Source organism: Mercenaria mercenaria, chromosome 12 (assembly GCF_021730395.1).
Source record: "Mercenaria mercenaria strain notata chromosome 12, MADL_Memer_1, whole genome shotgun sequence".
Taxonomy (NCBI): domain Eukaryota; kingdom Metazoa; phylum Mollusca; class Bivalvia; order Venerida; family Veneridae; genus Mercenaria; species Mercenaria mercenaria.
The window spans coordinates 72,229,694-72,252,257 of NC_069372.1; the positions used below are offsets into that span (position 1 = coordinate 72,229,694).

Below are 22,564 nucleotides of genomic sequence, written 5' to 3' on the forward strand. Positions count from 1 at the left end.
GATTATATCAGACTACAATGAAATGAAAGTGATAGTTACGTCACGAGTTAATGGACTACTGTTGCGGCGTCCTGTGGGACTGTCGTGGCGGCGAGGCTCCTGTGTTGTAAAGGGGTGTATATTAACAATATAACACAAACTTATATTACTGTAATATAACGATTATAAACACATAATGGCAATTTCTTGTGATCCTATTTATGTTTATACTGGTATATGAATGTTCTAGTCAAAATCATTAGAGATGGTGCCAATTATTTGTTGAAGGTAGTCGGTATAGGACTACCTAAGGTTACTATGTGTTGGGTAGGGGTTTGTGGGTTTGTATTTGCTGGCGCCTTCGGTCCCTATACTGGAATATGTGCTTTTTGAGCACAGGCTATTACAGGGTTTTGGTGCTGGCATGTGTATGTGCGTAGTCTCTTGCTTTAGAGGTCATTGAATTGTGATGCATGTAATATTTGGTTATGTGTTTCTAATTACGGATGTTATGCGTTCGTGCACATGTGTTTAGTTCATGTGAATTGCTATGTAATGCAGTTTTTAAACTGTGTGCAAAGAGAGACTTTTAGTCTTCTATATGTAAATAGTTGTCCCTTGCGACAGTACAGTACAGTATTTTAATCAAATCGCGAGTATACTCTTCTAGAGTGAGACGATTACTGATGATGATGATGGTGATGTTGATGATACTTTGCTATGTAAATGTTATTATTTATACATGATTAGGGAACACAAATTGTTTTCCCATAAATTTCCATTATAACATTTTGGCGTGTACGGCCTTCCATAAATCGAAACATGTATATCTAATCACATTTTTTTCAAGAACTACTAGTATTCATAAAATGTAGTCAGAATAGTCGCCTTGATGAAATCTAGGTCAAGTTTGAATATGGGTAATCTGGGGTAAAAAACTAGATCGCTAGGTCGCTAGGTTAAATCAAAGAAAAACCTTGTGTATGCAATAGGGACTTGTACACTGGATCTTCATGAAATTTGATCACAATGTTTGTCTGGATAAAATCTAGGTCAAGTTTGAATATGGGTAATCTGTTAGTCCAACACCTCGCAGTATTAGCCTGATTTGCTTCAGATTTTCGCAAATGAACATGCTTGATGTGCAGATAACCATGAAGAAAGCACTTTTTTCTGTGACTATTTTACCGCAGTTACGACCCTTTGTGCTATATAAAATCTTGAAGAAACTCTTGTGTGTCCAACTCCTCCCACACTATTAGCTTGGTTTGCTTCAAACTTTCACAGATGAACAAGCTTGATGTGCAGTGCAGATGACCATAAAGGAAGGAACTTTTGCTATGACTATATTTTACTGCAGTAATGACCCTTTGATAGTTTTGTATATATATTACTCCGGGGTCTCCAGGGCCGAGTGGTTAAGGTAGCTGACTTCAAATCAATTCTTCTTGTGAGGAAGCCAACCAGATAGCTTATGGAAGGTCGATGGTTCTACCCAGGTGCCCGCTCGTGATAAAATAATGCACGGAGTGGCACCTGGGGTCTTTCTCCCCCATCAAAGCTGGAAAGTCGCCATATGACCTATGCTTGTGTCGGTGCGACGTTAACCCAACAATAAAAAAATAAATATATATATTATTCCAGTTATACACCTTTAACGGCATCCTTATTTTTTTCTGATAAAATATCGAGTTCTCACGCTGTCATTTAAGACAACTATTATTTGTTTGGTGTTTGCCGCTCAGTTTCAATAGTTTCGATTTTGACTAACAGTGTTATACTTCTGATGTAACGAAACACATCACCTGCCCTTCACCGATGTGGATTCGATCCTCACTCGGGGGGTTGATGAAATATTGCACGGAGGGCACCTGGGATTTTCCTTTACCACCATTAAAGCTGGAAAGTCGCCATATGATCTGTGATTGTGTCAGTGCGATGTTAAACCCAACAAAAATAAAAACAATACATAAACACAAACGTCGAAATAGCATTTTATTCTGGTTAACGTTACATTATCTACACAATAACAATACAAATATACAATGCATTTTATATCAGTGATCTTTTTAATTAAGTTTACAATTTTGAAAAATGAGAAAAAGGATAAAATTATTGATAATAATATATTATAATGGAATACGTCAGCAAATAGTTGAAGTCTTCGAGTCCTTTAATTACAATCACATGTTGTATCTTACGTATTTATTTTAGCATATGCCTTACAGGTTCACATTGCCTTGATTTATTACGTGGCTGACAATTTATTGTTACGAATATATATAACATGTATATAACTGTTCCTTATATATTTGTCATAGGTTTGAATATTTGACTTATATTGTAGGAAATATCCCTTAGTTCATTGCTTTTATAACCACCTTAAGGCTTTGACTATTATAAATTGTACAAGGAAATCATATATTACAATATTAAATACAAGTATTTAAACAATATTAAATACAAGTACGGGGAAATATTTTACGGCCGTCACACGGCACTTATACTGTTGTGATAGTTCTCTAAGAAGATCTTTTGAAAGCGTAGAATGCAACCAAGCAAAATAGTGGCAGACTTGGTATGAGCCTGTTCGTGAGCGGTAATAAAATGTGCAACATCCCTCACGTCCCTTGAAAGTAGTTTTTTCATCATGAATTTTACACATTCTCACATTTGGACAGCTGCTATATCTGTTTTGATGTAAAATTAAAAGGCAAATGGAACTTTAAGACTTATTCACAGTGTTTAAACATTTATGTAGAATTGCCCAATTTTACCGTTTTTACATAGTACGTCACTTCTTTTGTAGAATCAACATTAATAGCATTCAATTCATTTATCATTCCAAACACACCTTAACACCCGAACGATATAAGAGTTCTAAACGGACCCTATTATTCTTTTAAATATATTTTAATTTCATTCAAATTTTGATTATCAAAAAATTACGGAAAGAAATACCGTGTCTTGATACACTCAGCATCGTCTTTACATATTGCCTAGATACTTGTACTGATAACGAAAACAATAAAATAAAATTTATAACAAAAAATCTGAATAAATATTATATATTCTATGACAAGATGGCCATGATGGCCCTACATCGCTCACCCGAGTTGCTTGCACGAACAGTTAAAAGTTTCTACTAAATAAATAGAGGCACGTAATAAATATGGGCGTTGAGGTGGGGTAAGACATTGGGAAATGATGTGATATGGCAATACCATAATGAAGATTTTTTAAGTTTCCACTACAAAAATAAGGGGTAAAGTGATCCGACTTCCTAGTGGCTTTTTTCTGAGGAAACAGAATAATTTCTACAGTTTTCGTTAAGGGTCACTCAAGAAACGTTTGTGTAAAATTATTTTAAAACTGGACTTGTTTTTCTTCTGCTTCTGTGTGAGGTAGTGCGTCCTTGTGTCTTGGGCGGTACCCAACAGTGTTGTTATATCTTACTTGTCTTGTTTATCTATATGCGATGGTTGTGAGTGCGTGCGTACGTGTGTGTGTATGTGTCTTTTGTACGTAAGTGTTTGCGCTGCTGTGGTTTATGTTGTAGGTTTAGTGTGATTAAGGAACGTAGCATTTCCTTTTGAATATTCATCCTTGTTCCATTTTCCCCTTCAACCCCTATCCTTTCTACCCCTACACCTTCCTTCCCTTTTTCTATATTTTGAATAAAATTAAAATGTACTTGTTGAATTTTTTAAGCAACCCGTCTTTTTCCGTTACAGCTTCTTTTTGTTTTGAGCCATCTTTGCAAATGTCTGGCTCTAAGGCTGTGTTTGTGGTGCTCTGTTCTTCCGAGAAATCTACCCTTACCTATTATCTTTTGCTGTTTCTGACAGGAATATTTTAGAAGTTTCCAATATATGCATAAAGGGGTGAATGGCCATATTCCCTGGCGACCATGTTTTTCAACGAATCAAAATAACTTGAACAATCTTAGTAGTGGATCACACAAGGCCCATACGTGTGAAATTATTTCAAAAACGAGCCAGCAGTTTCATACTTCAGATTTTTAACATTTCCAATATAACATATCGTGGAAAATGACAATGTCCCCTGGCGGCCGTGTCCTTTTGACGAATCGGAATAATTTTAACATAACTAGTAAAGGATCACTCAATGACCAATTGTGTGAAATTATTACAAAATCGGGCCAGCAGTTTCATACAAGAAGATTTCCAAAATTTCCACTATATACATATAGGGAAAAATGGACATACCCTTTGGCAGCCATGTTTCCTTTTGACAAATCAGAATAATCTAAATAATCTTGGTAGAGGACCACACAAGGACCATTTGTTTAAAATTATTTTAAAATCTGGCCATCAGTTTAATATAAGAATATTTTTTAAAGCTTCCAATGAATCAAAATAATTTGAACAATCTAAGTAGTGAATCACACAAGGCCCACTCAAAAGGCCCATTTCAAAATCGAGGCAGTTTCATACCTCAGATTTTTAAAATTTCGACTATAACATATAGCGGAAAGTGACCACGCGCCTAGCAGCCTAGTTTATTGACGAAGCGTTTGAACCACTTTGAAAGAAAACCACCCAAGAAACATCAAGGCCAAGTTTCACAAAATGGTTTCAAACCGCCTCGGTAGCCTAGTGGTAGAGCGTCCGCTTCGAGTGCGGGAGGTCGTGGGTTCGATCCCCGGCCGCGTCATACCAAAGACGTAAAAAATGGTACTAGTAGCTTCCTCGCTTGGCGCTCAGCATTAAGAGGATAGTACTAGGACTGGTCAGCCCGGTGTCAGTATAATGTGACTGGGCGGGGTATCATGTCATGTGTCTACGGCGTGATATTCCAGTGAGGCAGCACTATAAAGTTGGGCATTGTGCTCACTGCTACAAGTAGACACCGTCGTTCATATGACCGAAAAATTGTTGAGAAAGGCGTTAAACCCGAACACACACACACACACACACACACAAAATGGTTTCAGAGGGAGGAGTTGTTGTTTGAAAAGGTGTGGACGGACGACGGACGGACGGACGGACGCGGCCGAACGGTAAGCGATCACAATTCCTCATCCTGAGCGCAATTTGCTCAGGTGTGCTAAAAATAAATGAATAATAGAAAAGAAACATATTAGACGATTGAAGTGACATTCTATAAAAATAAGATATATACACTGACATAACATATTGTTTCTTTTTATATAATTATAGACAATCTCCGATTAAATATGGATATTCTAGTTATAAGGACACTTTAATTACAATAAGGCTTAAAGACTACCCAATAAGCATATTTCATAGTTCTCATATTTTAGCAATCGATTTCTGATATATCTGAGTGTACATTGGCATGGGACTGTTTAGACTTTCTTAACTTCCCATGCTTTGCTTTTAGTACCCTTGGCACCTTTAAAGGTGTTCCTCCAGTATCGGTTGAGGCAGCATATCTACTGACGACATTTTTATTTTGATGATGTGGTGGAAGCAGCCCTCCTATCGGTGCACTCAAAGAAGAGAAGGCGCTTATGTCAACCTCTTTATCCTTATTAAACCCGTTAGGATTTCTCCAGATATTAGGTGTATGGGACCTACTGTCCGTCTCCTCAACTGTATGATCCTCTGTGTCGACCTCAATCGAACTACTTGTCAATGGTCTTGAATCTAGTTCATATGTTTTCTCAAAAGCACCAGGTTGTAGATTTGTACTATTGAAAAGAAATTGTAAGTACATAACTAAACTTTCATGACTTCATAATTTCATGCAAGCGTGGTTAAGGTAGCTTGTTTTGAATAACTTTTTACCTAAGCTATGTGATTTCAGGTTTCGCTCGGGCCGTGGTATGAGGATGCCATTCAGACTGCTTACAAAATGGTTCTATCCAGGCGCATAACAGTTCCTGACATGATGTTCTAAACATTACCCAGGGTCTTCCACTATCGCTAAAACTTGGAAATCACCATTTGAACTGAATTGTGTAAGTGTAATTCAAACCCAAGATTTTGCAACTGATTTATCTTTGTCCTGAAGTAGGAAAGAAAGCAAATTATAAAGCTATTATTGTACCTGCTTTGTGAAACCTTATTTCTTCTGAACTTTTTGCACCGTTTTCTCATAATTAACAAAATTCCCATCATCGCAATTATTGAACAACCTAGTATTGCTACCAGTTTAGGTATGTTGATGTTGCATCTGGAAAAGAAAAAACAAAAGTTATAGGTTGATTTCCTGGAAGAACAGAGCACATCAAACTCGGCTAGAGCCATGTATGGAAAATCAGCCATGCAGCAAGCTGCAGTTTAGAGATATAGCAGACTGATTCTTTCAAAAGGCAAACAGAAGTAATTATATGAAAGATACAAAACTTAGATATAAAAGGGGTTTTGATCTGGGGAAGGGAAAAAGCAAGGACGCATACAAGACAACACCCCCCCCCCCCCGCCACCCCTCCCCAAAGCATGAATACAGACAAGTCGTACAAAACAAACAAACAAACAAAGGAATACAGTGGGTCACCGGCAGCAAATAGAAAACACATTTTTGATCTTAGTTTTACAGGTAACATTTTATTATAGAGAAAGGTTCTTTTAATTAGTATGTTTTCATACATACCAGGTAAACTCTGTCGATGTATAATGATATCAAGTTAAGGTTTCAAACAGCACAGACGAGTTCTTTTAATGGAAGCTATTCATCTGAACAGTGAAACATTGTGGGTGTATCAAAGCGGTTAGAAAATCTGTGGTATTTCTACTACTGTCAAATCATATTGAAAGACATATCTTAAAAATCTATAGAATAATCAATTCGTCTCAAAGAAAGCCTCTTTACATGTTTAATCTTAGAGAAATAATGCGAAGTTTATAGCTTTTTCAACGTTGCACAAAAAGACTTGCCTGAACTTCCCTAGTGAAGTTCTCGTCTAGATTACAAAACTGTTCTGATTGACTGATGTTAAACTGTATGTCAGTCGTCGTTTAACTACACGAATATGCTAAAATTGCAGCATAATTGTGCAAAATGAATTTTAAGAAAAAAGTGCAGATATACACCATTGTATGATTTAAATTAAAAATCATTCATCATTTCGAGTTTTATTGTAAAACTGTGAATAGTTTGCACTCTGTGTTTATTTACATTTCGCCTAACATGTGCACACTGCTGTAACCTCTAGACCGGATGTTCATTAGGAAAGTTCACGCAATTTTTTTCTGTAACGTTGACGAAAGCATAGAATATGAGGAGTATCTCTGCAATATGTAATATTGAAATAATGTGACGTGCGCTTTCCCGTTCATGACCATAGTTAGAGATGGGGTATAACAAAAAAGAGGCGTTTTCTTTCTTGTCTGGTGCATGTGCGTACCTGTAATCGTTTGTTAAATCTTCGCAGTCATACATCAATGCACAAGGTTCAGGGGCGCATTCGTTTATATTATCCTGACACCACGCCCCATTAAATCCAGGATGGCAGTGGCAGAAGAAACCATCAAAAGAAGTAGCTCTGTTCTGACTGTCGCAAGTATGTGTTCCGTCAACATGGTCGCAATAACCATTTACACAAGGATTAGCAAGAACATAAACGTCAATAGTTACACTTGGACTGAAAATCCCATTTGCAGTGATGCCTATAAATTTCAGAGTCATATGGCCGTTGATATTTGGTGAAAATTTAAACGTAATATTGTAAGATGCTACGCTTCTAAATCTTGTGGGCAAGAACTTTCTATTTTGAATGAGTTTTCCCCCAACAGTTTCGTTTATTGAAAATGTTGAATTGCCAAGTGGGCTAAATAAAACATGTTTTGTAAATGTTTCATTTCCGTCCACATCACATAAAACAATAGTTCCTGCAAATATTGTGTCCGTACCGTTCGCTTCCACTGTAATCATATGAGAAAATGCAGGCCTTTTCTCACGAAATATGTTCCCTTTGTTGTCAATGAATACCCTTTCTGTTGAGTCTTCTTCAGGAAGGATAATCATTTTAATTGTTTGTTCTACAACATTAGCTGATATTGAAGAGGGAACATTTGTTTCATTAACTCTAATTATAATTTCATCTGTTCCATAAAAGTCAGCTTCAGTTTTACAATCTAAAATACCTACATCGTCTATCTTGCAAAAACTATGTAATGGCTGTTTTGCAATACTGAAAGCTACACTGTCATTTTCCTTGTCAGCAACTGGTATGGTAATTGGATCAAATTCGTCTTCCTTCACATAAATACTCGTCAGTGTAACAAATGGTTTTGTGTTCTGTATTAGATTTGCTATTCGGACGAGCTCGATGTTTCTGTATTGAGTTAAAGGGTCTGTTGTAGAACTTTTACCACCCCTTAGTACTTTTAGTTTCTGAAGACACAGCTGAAAGTAAAAAAAAAATAATTGCCATTCCGTTATAATGTACTATATTATAAATTGAATGGTCAAGGTTGCTAGCTTCGAATAACTTGCCTTTCTCCGTCGTCATGTTAGACTGTCATTCAGCCTGCTTGTGATTTTATCCTAGTGTTACTTTGTAGTTCCCGAAAGAGTTCTACAAGTGTTTTGTTTGTACATGAAATTGTTACCCATGATGACCCTATATTGCTAATTTAAATCTGAACAAAACTGGGTAAAGTTAGCAATATAAATTTTATAATTATGTGAACCAAATTTTCTGCAATTTACAACAGAAGAATATAAATATGGTAGACGATTTATTGCCAAAATGTTAACAAATTTCATGGTAGATTGGATCCACAATGGCAACCTGTGTACAGCAACCCTCTAATAGTCAGAATCTCGTTGGCCACCGTTGCTCGAATGCCGCATCACATTCGTAGCGCATGGATGAAAATGGTCGAATTGCGCTGATGTTTTTGGGTTTCAAATAACACGGTCTCTAACTTCTGTACGTTTCGTAGCTAATGTTGTAAACGTTGTACATGCCTGCCGTAGCACATCCCAAATGTGCTTTTTGGGGTTCAAATCAGAATACTTCTTAACGCATCACATTAACATTGTAATGTTTTACGAATCGTTCCGTGCTTCTGGCTGTATAACTGGCTGCCACATCTTGTATAACTTAAGCCCATTTTAAGCGGTTTGCGGCAATGTGGGAAAATAATATCATCTTGATAGGATATGCTTGCTATGCATTTTTTATTACCTTGCACTGGTATAGGAGCCGTTCCAGAGTTTATAGAAATTCCCAAACAAACTACAACTGAGTCGGTCAAGCCAAACTGACATTATCTATTACACAATAATTCTGGGCAAATCTTACTTTAGACTATAGACCCTAACACGCCTTTCAGCATGGGATAATGAAATCGGCTTCCGTCTGTGAACAACACATTTGACCAGTCTCTCCTATAAAAGCGCAGATTCTGCCCTATTTTGTAGACCTTGGCGCTGTAAAACTATCTCATGGTAAGGTCGTCAGCACGGATTTCTCGCTCATGGCGTCTATTTCAAACAGTTTTGATCTAATATACTGCGAATGTGAATTCCTATTGTGTTGGCAGCTGTAGAAGTGTCGTCCTAAATCGTTGGCGCACGTGCTGGATAACTGGTCTAGTTGTTACCCTTCTCCTTGGTTGCCGGGGTAAATTCTGTACATTTCATGTTCTTGCATACTTGTTGTGTAAAGGTTGTAGATACCGCCCAAGCATCCTAGAATTCTGAAATCATAGAATGTTGATAATTATTATTTCTGGCTGAACCAGCAGTGCTTTAACATTGCAATTTCTGTGAAGTAGAGAGACGGGAAGAGAACTTTTAATATATCGCAATATCATGCCAACATCTTATTACAAAACAGTTATGAACAATATCGATGTTTTAGCTACATTTACTGATCTGGTTCAATATATTCATATGCAGCCCGCACCCAAGCTGAACACTGGACATGTGCGACCCGGCCATAAACCATCATATGTTATATTCGTTTGTTTTAATGAGTTTTCACTTTTCGATTTCAAAATCAATGAAAAAGACATTAATGTAGGTAAAGTAATCAGGATACCTGTAAGGGAGACATCCAAGCACGGACCGTGCCTATTGCTCTCGCCCGTCTTTCAGTATTTAAACTTGTCATATTGAAATGTTTGTGTTTTTTTCCTTGCAAAAAGCGTGCTCGAAGATTTATTACGAAATGCATGTGTATTTCATGGTCAGAATTGTGAATGTGGTAGAACTTTTCTTTCCCCAAAAATAACACAAGGAAAGGCCAGTAGTGTGTATTCGTATGGCTTCTAGTATAAAGATGTTGCAATGTAAAAAAATCTATTAAGATGGTTTGTTTAGTATATATGAGAAGTCCAAGGTAATAGTCGAATTAAATATACCGTACTCAAACCGTACTCAAACAACGCAGTTTGCCTTAACCGAAAGTGAACGCGAGAGTGTTACCAAACATATTCAGATTCAGACAAACCGAGTCTACTATTATTTGGCTGCGTTCTATTCTTCCAAAATATCTACTCAAATTAGTTTTCAACCAACGGACATTTTTCTGATACACTATTACGAAGTCTGGACAATAGTAGCTGGTATGAATATTTTGAATTGCTAAAGAGAAATCTGCCTGGATTGCAGAGATTTGAATGTATCTGCAAAAGGGTCATCGAGTTAATTTTCCTTCAAAGTTTGTTGCACTGGTTTAGAGGACGAAATTGTTTGAAATAAATTGTTCTCAATGTACGACTAAAAACGGACAACAGACACAGGGCAATCAACAAAATATGGCACAAAATGTCTCAAATTAGCAGCGACAAACAAACATATCAAATATATCTAAAGGGGTTTTTGTATATACACACCTCTGCAGAGTAAACTTCTCCAAGGATATTGGAAGAGAGAATATCTCGACAGCCTTCATCTATGTGCATCCACTCCTTGGTGACTAATAAAATTATAAATAAAATATAACTATTGTAGCTGTATGTGGTCATGGGATTATAGAGTGTGCCAGATTGAAGAAACTTGAAAACACAAGATGGATATTTGATATGTACATAATAGTTTTGAAACTTTGCCCTTTACAATAATTCCAATTTATACGGTGTCTCTTTATTTTTTCTTTTAATATCATATTTTTAGAATCCGATCACTTTATATAACAACAACTGCATACGAATATTCTGATTTGTTGCATTGCGCATATGCACGTCTATTGATTAAATAACTACGTTAAGTGATATATGACATATGTTACCTGTACCTGGAATTGTCATGATTTGTTTCAGTAAAAAATACATTTATAAGATCACATTTAAGAAAAGGATATTTAAAAGATAGCTTTGTATTTGATGAAGTAAGTCTGAAATCAAAAATCTTCTTTGAAATATAGGCATTGAATATCAAAATTAGGCGGCCACCATTCTATGATCACATGACAAAAATAGGTGAACAAGTATACTGTGAGACGACTAATTTAATATCAACATATCCGATATTTATGTATACGAAAATATATATTTTGAAGTGTGATTTTCACATAAACCGCCATTACGAAACGTGTCGAGGGCCCAACATTGTTGAAATCGATAACATACCTACGGTGGCATATTTCTGCCAACACTAAACCAATCAGTTTTCAAGATATATATCTAGCATGTTGAAACTCGAAAACCTTCATGAAAACTAGAAAATTATCTTAACAAGAATGTTTGTTGTTAACTGACACCATATAATAAGTAAATAATTAGATTTTTACACGAAACTTGTTATTAACTAGAATGTTTTAGTATAACCTGTTATTCCAAAAAACTTATTTCATTAAATAAATTGGAAACCAGATATTTTTCACGAAACCAGTCACTTAACATGAAAGTTAAGTAGAAATTTCGATGATTGTCTTGATATCACTTACCTAACATGAAAGTTTTAACGTTACCAGTTTTGCGAAACGAAACGAGATATCTATAAATAGAATCACTGATGCTCAATTCTCTGGGCGGTGATGAGGATGTTCAGATGTTTTAAGCGGTTAAGTGGTATCATGAAAAGTATCAAGTTAATAACAGGCTTCGTAAAAAATCTAGTTATCCGCTATTATGTGGTGTCAGTTTATGGCACTAACAAGCAAAAATTCTTGTTAAGATAATTATCTAGTTTTCATGAGAGTTTTCGTGTTTCCACTTGCTAGATATATATCTTACATATCCGCCAATCGTGGTTAAGTGGTGACAGAAATATGCCACCATACATACCAGTTCATTTATATCTTATGCATACTAAGTATAAGAGTCGAAGAGTCGAAACGGAAACATAAACTTGTTCTTTTATTACCGTAGTTCCAGTATATAAGTCCAGGTTGATGTTCAGTATCCGCATGGCAGTCTTTTCTGAGTGAAATGTTTAATTGCATATGTTCCACCTGAGCAAACGGGGCCGGGGATACGAAAAAAGACGTATTACAAAACCGTTCAATTCTGTAAAAAGAAACAAAATACATTTCTGACCAAATATGTTTGTTGGTTTGTTTGTTTTGGGTTTAACGCCGTTTTTCAACAGTATTTCAGTTATGTATCGGCGGGCAGTTAACCTAACCAGTGTTCTTGGATTGCGTATCAGTACAAACCTGTTCTCCGCAAGTAACTGCCAACTTCTCCACATGAATCAGAAATGGAGGACGAATGATTTGAGACACAATGTCTGTTATCAAATCGTCACGGAGAACATATGCCTAGCCCAGGGCTCGAACTCGCGGCCCCGCGATCCGTAGATCTGCGCCCTCCCTACTGAGCTAAGTGGGCGGGCTGACCAAATATGGGTAACACTCCTTAATCATGTATAATACTTTTGAAGTACATTCTATGCTTCCAAAGGATCTTTTTACAGCTACTGATGCTAATTTTCACGTTTTCACTTAACATATGGGATTCAACCAACCACATTTTCTTTTAGTTTTTCAGATGGGGCATGATTTGCGGTCCAAAAAAGTCATTGGCAGACGAGAAAATACAGTACGATGTCCGCACAGAAATATATGATTTGCCCGAGCGGTGGTAGAGTATTTTGAAAAGTACTGACCATTGTTAAGTATGCCCGAAATTAAGAATAAATGATTAAATCTAAAATGTATTGACGTGGTTATTACATAATGTAGCATTTTACACTAGATAAAATAATTGCTAATCAGCTATACAAAATTATTTCGAAACTTGTATTTTTGCTGCGTGAGCCTACTTTGTGACGATCACTCATATATCAGAATATGTATATAGTGGATTTTATATGAGTATCTTTTCTTATTGAATTTATAAAACGAGTTGAATAAAATACGAGGCTCTGCAGGCATTTTATCGGTTTTATTCAACGAGTTGAATAAATTAAATGTGGAAAGACACAAATTTAATATTCTTTTTATCAAATGTAAGCTTTTCCTTTTGAATCATCAAACTTTCTTCCTTCTTTACCTACTATAGACCAAGCAAATACAACCAACGTCTCTTATAAATAAACGACGTCAATATCAAAGTTTTATTACACTACTACAGTAGCGTATTATCAAATTTATGTAATGTCATTATTTCACTCCCACGGCGTCAAACATATGATAAATGTATATAATTGTGAGAATTCCTTATCCGGTGTCAAGATTAATAGTAGAAATAACAGATACTTTCTGGTAACATGAAAACAATTGAAATACATGTTTGACGTCACGGGAATGAAATATACCCATCACATAAATTTGATAATACACTAGTGTAATGAAACTTTGACATCGACATCGTTTATAGTATAGTATAGACTTGTTTATAAAAGTTAAAGAAGAAGAATGGTTGCAGTTTCAGCAGGAAAAGCTAACATTTGATATAAAAAATATTACATTTGTGACTTTCACATAGAATTTATTAAACTTGTTGAATATAATTGATAAAATGTTCGGCAAAGCCTCGCATTTTATTATTTCATTCAACACGTTTAATAAATTCAATACGAAAAGACACTTATATAATATTATCTTTAAAAGTAAACATGTATTAAGAAGAACAAATATTCAGAGAGTTCTATAAAAAATTCATACCGGTTCCGTAAAAGCCTTGACGTTTGGGAAGCAGTCAGTTTTGGATCGGTTATGTATGGTTGGTATTCTGTTGACGCCGCACTTCCGTACATCTGTGTTTTGTCAACTTCCGTGATTGTTCCAAACATTAGCCTTCCATTAGTTACTTTTGATGTATAAAGAACGACTTGTTAGATGATAATTTTTAAGTTTAAGTAATAAGCATTCATATAAACAATTCTTAATTCCATACACAATTCCACGCTAAAATTATCATAAGAAATCGTAAAATATAAAATAAAATAATTCCAATAATCGTGTCAGTGTGTCGGAATGCCCGATCAGTGGATCTGTTGGTACTAATTAAGTACAACATTGCACAAAAATTCAATGTAATTTATCCGCATAACGTGCATAATGGAGTAAGATGTCAGGGATGTGCTTACTTTCTGCACAAGACTAACCTTTAGATTCTATTACTATTTCACTTCCTTCCATGGTGAAATTGCCAGTCTTCCATTTATTTGACCCCATTGATTTTGATGCAATGACCACTGAATGTGAGATGTTTTTCAGGAGTACGTCGTCTGGACCTATTATAAATTAAAACAAGACAATGCAAGAACATATTAAACGAAATAACAGAGAGGTTCCGATTTCACACCGATTTCCTTCTTTATTTAAATAAGCCTCAGAACAGTTATAAAGCATTAAACGTATAAGCGTTAGGTTGAAAGAAAACTATATTTACTTGTAACGCGCGAATCAATCGAAGTTATGGGACAATTTTTGCAGACTTATATTTTTATTTATTTTATGTATTAATATATTTAACAAAATACAGCACACGATATTTAGCGCACATGGATAACATTTTATAACGTTAAAACATCGTAGTTTGTACTTTTGCATCTGTGTGTGTGTGTGTGTGTGTGTGCGTGCGTGCGTGCGTGCGTGCGTGCGTGCGTGTGTGTGTGTGTGTGTGTGTGTGTGTGTGTGATATGTCGGACCAATTTCAGAAACGGTTTGTCGACACAAGTCCAACAAGCCACTCGGTGCTAGGTTAGACATTGAGTGCTATTATATTTACTTACCAATTTCAGATTTCGTACTATACACTTATTAAACAGCAACGCCGGACCTTTGGTAGTTATTAGTACGATTAAGCATACGTTTGCACGAGCTTCTGGCCCGAATGCAAAATATATGTTTACGAGTGCTAATACCACATAATGAAAATTATATCCGTTTAAAAATGCATTGTCCGTGATATACATAAACATAACATAGATTTCTAGATTTTAAGAATAAATTAAACCAGATTAGATATCGATGTTAACGAATTATCGCGACGATATCGGGTAAAATGTCAAAACTGGCGTCAAAACTGACGTCACTCATCCCTGGCGGTCCAATAACAGGCTACTGTGTCCGCTTACGATTTTCCGGTCTTGATTTCAGGATTCTGTCCTTAGCAATTTTATTACTATTAATATTAACAGTATGGTATCTAATAATGAAATATACGCACTTGTCCATAGATGTTATACTATTTCATTAGATTTTAATAAATAACTCAGGAATAAATCATAATACCAAAAGAAAAAATCCGTGTAACAGTAACTTACGTCGGACACAAATTGTACGAGATCTTATTTTTTGTCGCAAATGTGACCATCCTAAAGCATATAAAGACTGATATACACAACGACCGGGCTCTAGCATAAAATGCGATTTTTTAATAGCGCTTTTATTTCCGTTGGCTTCCATCTCTTTGTATGTCACATTTCCTGATTTTACGAAATCGGCAACTTTGAAATTGCTGTCCTTTCCGCCAATCTTCAGATGCCCCGAAACTATTGCTACAGAACCTTTCGGCGTATCTGCGACTGTACTTAGAGGGAAAATATCATCTTCATCTGTTTCGGAACCAACTTGCCATTCTAAAATATATGTAAAATCATTAATTTTATTTAACGTTTAAGACATACACATCAGTAGAGGTACACCAAAAGCCTAGAAGGAGGTTTTATAGTCGGATTCAAAATTAATTTAAAGTTGAAACTGTCTCAGCGGTCAACTGTCCCTTAAGTAGCCAGACAACTAACTCTCCAAACTGAACTTTTGTTCTAATTTCAACAGACTTAAGCAGCTGTCTGCCTTAAGCTGTCATTCTGTATCGTTCCCATGGCTAGCTGCTAAATACAGGTTTGTCTATATATTAAAATATGTATCATCGTGAAGTTACAAAACGCCCAGTGGATATCACATGCCCAATACTTAGGAAAGAATAAGTCATAAAATCTATTCACAAAACCATGAACAACAGTTGCAGAGTGGGTTTGATTCATACTGTTCAGCGAGTTTATAACATATGCAACACAACTCGCGTGTCTGGAAAATTTGTACCTTCAATACATACTCTACATCAAGAAAGAATAATTAATTGCAGTTTCTTGACTGAAATATTATAAACCTAAACTGAACGGGGCACTGGCTGTAAACTGTACAACTGCCAATCAGGAATATTGAGGGTAATCTAATTCATTAAATAAGAAGACGTGATGCTACATATATTGTACTGCTACGAAATAATACATACGATAAAAGCGTGTATCGTTATTTCCTCCACTCCATGTTAGCCCAATTTCTGTCTGAGATGACGTTACAGACGGAATATCTTCACTTGCTTCATCAACGTCTTCATCTTCTGCGAAAAGGGCTCCATATATGATATTGTCGGCATTTGGTGGAAATAAATCTACGGAAACTTGACAGCTATCAACTGCCTTCAAACCTGCTGTATTTGTTGCTTCTATTATAACTCGATATTCCTTCCCATGATGAAATGTTGCATTACCGAAGGTAAAATTAACACGTCTCTTTAATCCTACAAATGTGTTATTCATTACATTTTCCTTTGGAGAAACCTGCGTAATTGACACCGAATAGTATTCAATTTGACTTATATCCTCAGCACAGTTCCAGTACGCACCTATAACCGAGTTAGAACCCAAACGATCTGTCGGCTCGTTGTTACTATTTAAAGGATCTAAACACTTAACGTATTCGAATGTGGGTGCTGTTTGATCAATCTGAACTGGATTTGAATGCACTACTGTCGATAACCCAGCAAAGTTAACAACTTTTACGGACAGCAAGTATGATGATATATTACATGCCAGGGGATCATTAGTTTCATTTAAGCACGAGAGTGTTGTATTGTCTATGACCTCAAGTTGCAACCCAGAAATTGAAAGGTCGATTAATTCGAATGTGCCTACGCCTATCTGACTGCACTTGCTTTTATTAGTGATCTCGCATTCTTCTGCGCCTTTATAACAGAAAGTTTTATATAGTTGCATTGGTGAGATGTTGCCTCCGAAGTGTTCATTACTGGACACACCCAACCAAATTTCTTTAATAGAACTTTCGGGATCATAGAATCCCTTTCCATAAAGACATGCTTTGGATTCCGACTTTGGTATTTTAACAGACCAGAGAATAGCCTCAGTATAGAAAGGTGAATAGATATCAGTAACTGGTGGTTCAAAATCTTCTTCCATCCATGTCAATACAGCTGGTGTTATGGCAGTAGATACAAAATCAAGACCGCGTATAGATTTCATTTCTCTTTCGTTAATATAGAGTTTTAGATCAACATAAGTCCTCAAATTCTTTGAGCGCTTTTGAATACTTATAATATAATTTAACGCTTTATCTGTAGGGTTTATGTCCATGTCAAACCATACATAGGTATAAGCATACGTATTCCATGCCCAAAGAACATGTGACCATTTTGTTTTATTCTTAGTTTTGTAGCCTAAGATATGTATACCAAATCCATGCGGATTTCTTCCTAAGTATTGGTTGTCATAATTTGAAGATGCTTGCTGGTCAATACTGCTTTGTTCCTGCCTAGTGTTATTTCTTTCACTGATACTTTCATCAAGTGAATTCATTTTTATCTTCATGGAGTTGTCCTTCAGAGTAAAGGGAATGATTTCAATTTCAGTTACTGCGGCTACTGTTGTTATAACTTTATTGCCGCATCCGGCTTGTAAAACAAAAGAATAATTCCCAGTATTTAGTTCAAATTTATCATTTAGCATTCCAGATTTTATAATTTTGGTAAAGTCAGAGTTATACCCGATTCCTAACCGAGTGAATGTTTTATCAAATTTAATAAAGTCACTGGAAAAATTGTAACTGGGCACTTTCCACATGCCTTCATAAGACAGAGGAAAAAGATCCATTTGATTCGCGCAAACATAGTCATCTTCCGAGAAAGCTATTGCTAACTGTCCCGAAATATCTGTATTAGACCACTGGAAGAATTTTGGCTTTCCCCAGGTGTCCGATATATAAATCTCGCCAGGAAATGGAGCAATCAAATCGATTTCTATTGGTGGAGACAAGATGGAAGTAATCAGTTGGGCTTGATTCTTTACGCGGAGGTTGAGCACATACGTATAGACAAAGGACAGCTGGAGATCATAAAAAGAAGCTATGTTATTTGTACCTGTGTCAACCGATGAAATAACAGTACAAATATTCATAGGGTGTTGAGCTTCAGTACAGTTTCGACACTGGTAGAGTTTAGCCTCAAATGATTTTATGTCGGATTCCGGATCAACAAAGTCTGACCATCTGAAATGCAGCTCTGTCTTATCCGTAGCAAAATTTATATCATCATTTTCCATTCCATTTACTGCTATTTTTCCTGCAATCGGTGGCGTTGTATCAACTAAAATAGACGGGGACGTCACAGCTATGCACATTCCTGCTTCATCATAAGCTAGGACGGTGGTATAGTAAAATGTATTATGTTGCAGAGACAAGTTTTCCAATTTAAGGTTTTCATTAATGCCAACATCTCTCAGCTTACTTACATCAAATAAACTATGATTATTTTCAAATGTTTCGCAGTCAATTGTATCATTTGTTATAAAGTTTAAATGACTACTAGTTGCCACCGAATATTTTCGTATACCTAAATCAGAGTAAAAACCCTTCCAAGATATTTTTATTTCTTTTGTAGAAGACTGGTATTGATTTGTCAAGATGACTCCAGGTATTATAGCCTCAGAAAAGCCGACACGAATTCCGTTTGATGTACTTTCAGAAAAGCCACCGACTTTACTATATCCCCTTACTGTTACGTAATATCGTACTAGCTTTGCCGTTAGATTTAAATTTGAAAAGGTATATGACCGATTTAGTCCTACATTTACTGAAAAGTGTACATTTGATCTTGTTTTTTCATACCGCCTGTCGTTACCTATACTTATTTCATAATGTTCAATGACTTGTGTGGGATCATTTGTGTTCGTGTCTCCAAAGGCATCCCAATTGGCTGAAAGTTCGTATGTTGAATGTTGATAATCAAATTCTTCATTCTTACCATCTCTCACGCTCCCAGGAACTGGCGGTTGAATACGAACCGTAAACCCATCAGATCTCCCAACTTTAGTTCTATTCAAATGGTCAATAGTTTTTATTGCAATAAAATACTTCCTTCCATTTTGCAAATTCAGCTCGTCATTGTAAAACTCATGTACTGCGGAAATGATAGGCTGGTAGTCCTTTATTATTAAAGAATTGGAATCATAAATCATCCAATGAGCTTCGCGAATCAAACATTTATCAGAATATCTCCAAGATCCCTGGATAATGTTAGGCTTGGACACAAAATCTATATCTTCTATCTCGTTTCCGTCTTTCACCAACACTTCTGGCATAAGACTAATAACAACAGAGTCAGATGTTATGTCACTATAAAGACCAGCATTGTTATATATCCTCATTGTAACATAAATAAAATACCTTGAGGCAATGAAAGGTTTTTGATAAAAAATTGTCCATCAGCACGTTTCGTTGCTGGCGTAAATTGTTGAAGATCAGTACCATAACGCTTAGTTCCAAGCGCCACTACGTATCTGCAGTAAAGGAAACCTATATATTTTTAAAGCTTTGCTACGGAATATTTCGTTACTAATTCTATTTTACTTAACCTAACAAAAAGATATGGTTAATATATTGGTGAACATCTACATTTTAAACAAACTTGTCCAATGAAGTTAGTAGACGCATTCAGAATTTGTATGTTTTTCTTGCTATCTTTACAAATTCGTGTTTCATGTAACTTTAAAATATTTTTAAGATTCATAGCCATGTATGATATTACTATAATATTTATATAATGACTTCGTTCAGAATTGTAACAAACCATGGTATAAAGTGTTACAAAAACAACCAAATTGTAAAGTTTAAGTGGTCTACCATTAAAAGGCGAAGTACACAACTGTTCAGTCCGCCAGCTTAGCTCAAAAGAGAGAGCACAGATCTATGGATTGCGGGGTCTTAAGTTCGATCCCCGGGCACGGCGTGTGTTCTCCGTGACGATTTGATAAAAGACAATGTGTCTAAAATTTTACGTCCTCCACATCTGATTCATGTGTGGAAGTTGACAGTTACATGCAGAGAACAGGTTTTTACTGGTACAGAATCCTGGAACACTGGATAGGTTCACTGTCCACCGTTACATAACTGAAATACTGTTAAAACGGCGTTAAACCCGAAACAAACAAACAAACAACCATAACTGTTCAAAACGGTATTCGTTATAAACACGTACGAGGGCAGAAAATGTCATAGTGCATAAAATGTTACCTTGTATGGTCAATATTCGATTCTTCATCTACTTCATTATCTATAATCAATTCTACGTATTCTGTCGGTTCTTGACAAAACTGATGAAGTATATTCTTCCTCTGTCCTGTACTTGTTACAACAATTAACTTATTCGCTTTCGGAGTTGTATGATCAACTGCTACCTTTTCTCCATACGTCGTGCTTAGTTTCAAAACATTTTCTATCGTAATTAAAACATTAATTGCTGAAATATCTTTCTTTATGTAATCATACATATCTCTTAAAAATGTACGCTGATTCGAGGGAATGATGTAATTGTGTATTATATACAGACTGTCATTATTTTGAATGTCGTTCGAAATAAGCGAAACCTTAATAGAATCTATTTCGCTCTGTCTTTCAACTGACATGTCCCAATCACAATTAAGCATAGTGTTTAAATAAGACAAATATTCTGTGCATTGCAGATTTTGTAATGCTGGCGCTGATCCGTCTGTTGTTATTACGTCAGAAAATGACAGTTTTTCGTTTCTTGCTTCGTCCGTTACAAAAGCTGACAATAATATCGAAACACCGTCGGATATATTAACGTCTTTATCTATTAATGACCGAAAACTTTTGAACGATCCATGACTGCTCAGGGTAAGAGATGCCGAATTTAATGACCATTCGGCAGAGGCAGTTTTGATATTTTCAGAAATATTAATATCTACATCATCGATGTCAAACGATTTTTTGTAAGTAACATCTTTGTGTAGTCTACTAACAAATGCTCTACCGTTTCTTATGTTCTGTGTAAAGTCTACACTAGGCGCAATGGTGTCCACTGTTATACCGTCTGAACTTGATACAATATATTCTTGAGTGCAACCTGTTACAGCTCTGACAGTAATGAAATATTTTGTGTCTTCGAATAATTCTATATTAATTTGGCATTGGCCATGGGTAGCGTTTATCATTACAAGACCAAACTTAGTGAACTCTAAAATATCAGTCCTATATTCCGATGTGCCAACAGCCCACTGATAATTTATTATTCCACAACTCTCACTTTCAAAGCCATAGAAAGATGCTGCCAGGGACGACCGATCATTTGTAAATTTTTCGTCTTCGAACAGTTCGCGCCCATCAAAAACTATTCCTGGGACATTTGCCTTTTGAACGAAAATTTTTCTTGAGTAACCTTTATGAGACATTAAATTTGCGCCATTTGTCGCTGTTACTGAAACAACATACAATGTCTTTGAAGAACTAAACGGTTCTAGATAAATGTTGTCAATATATGCGGACGTTTCTGTACCATGATTTCTAAACGAACACACAGACTCCTCATCGGCCTCAGTTCCAACGGCAACGATGTAAGATATTATCTGACTTTCAGGGTCAGTCGAATGCCAGCTTACTCTTATTCCTTTCTCGTCGTTATGTAAAACGTTTCCTTCCTCATTTAATTCTTCATCCTCCTCAACGTTGCCTATGTGTACCTATCGAATTAATACCATTTTAGGGGAAATCTTACGATCTTACATGAACTATGGAATGCAAATAAAGGAAAATTATATTTGTTTTACAGGCAATGAAGCATGCTTATCTATTTACTTCAATCAAGAAAAAACAATATTCGTATAATTTGTTATCATATTAACCTGTTAAAACTTAATTTAAGTTTTAAAACAAAAATAATTACAATTAAGAATTCCAGTGTTTGACAAATACTCGAATTATTATAGGACACAAACAAGTTAAATTCCATAACATATTTTGAATAGATCCATTTGCTCAGAGCAATTTGTTGTTTTACCTGGATATTACGGCTATCTCGCATAGCCTTCATCAGCTGACTGCACTGAGTTCTGGTCAGTGGGTGTCACATGACTTTGAATCGTCACGTGACACCAGGAGAGGACTGTACACCGCTTGAAGCTCCAACCCCTCGTTCCGATTGAGCGATGGTCGCCG

The 22,564-nt window shown here is 36.0% G+C and overlaps 1 protein-coding gene across 1 annotated transcript; it reads right to left on the bottom strand.

Annotated features, from left to right (window-relative positions):
- Nucleotides 1-1,961: 1,961 nt before the first annotated feature.
- Nucleotides 1,962-19,886, bottom strand: LOC123534370 (uncharacterized). The gene is made up of 9 exons (XM_045316591.2): nt 16,554-19,886; nt 15,580-15,894; nt 14,416-14,544; nt 13,973-14,117; nt 12,229-12,371; nt 10,758-10,840; nt 7,316-8,316; nt 6,016-6,141; nt 1,962-5,656 (listed from the first exon to the last, which is right to left on the bottom strand). Exons 1-9 carry the CDS (start codon nt 19,756-19,758, stop codon nt 5,263-5,265), a joined length of 5,541 nt encoding a protein of 1,846 aa, XP_045172526.2. The 5' UTR covers nt 19,759-19,886; the 3' UTR covers nt 1,962-5,262.
- Between the last annotated feature and the right edge of the window lie 2,678 nt (nt 19,887-22,564).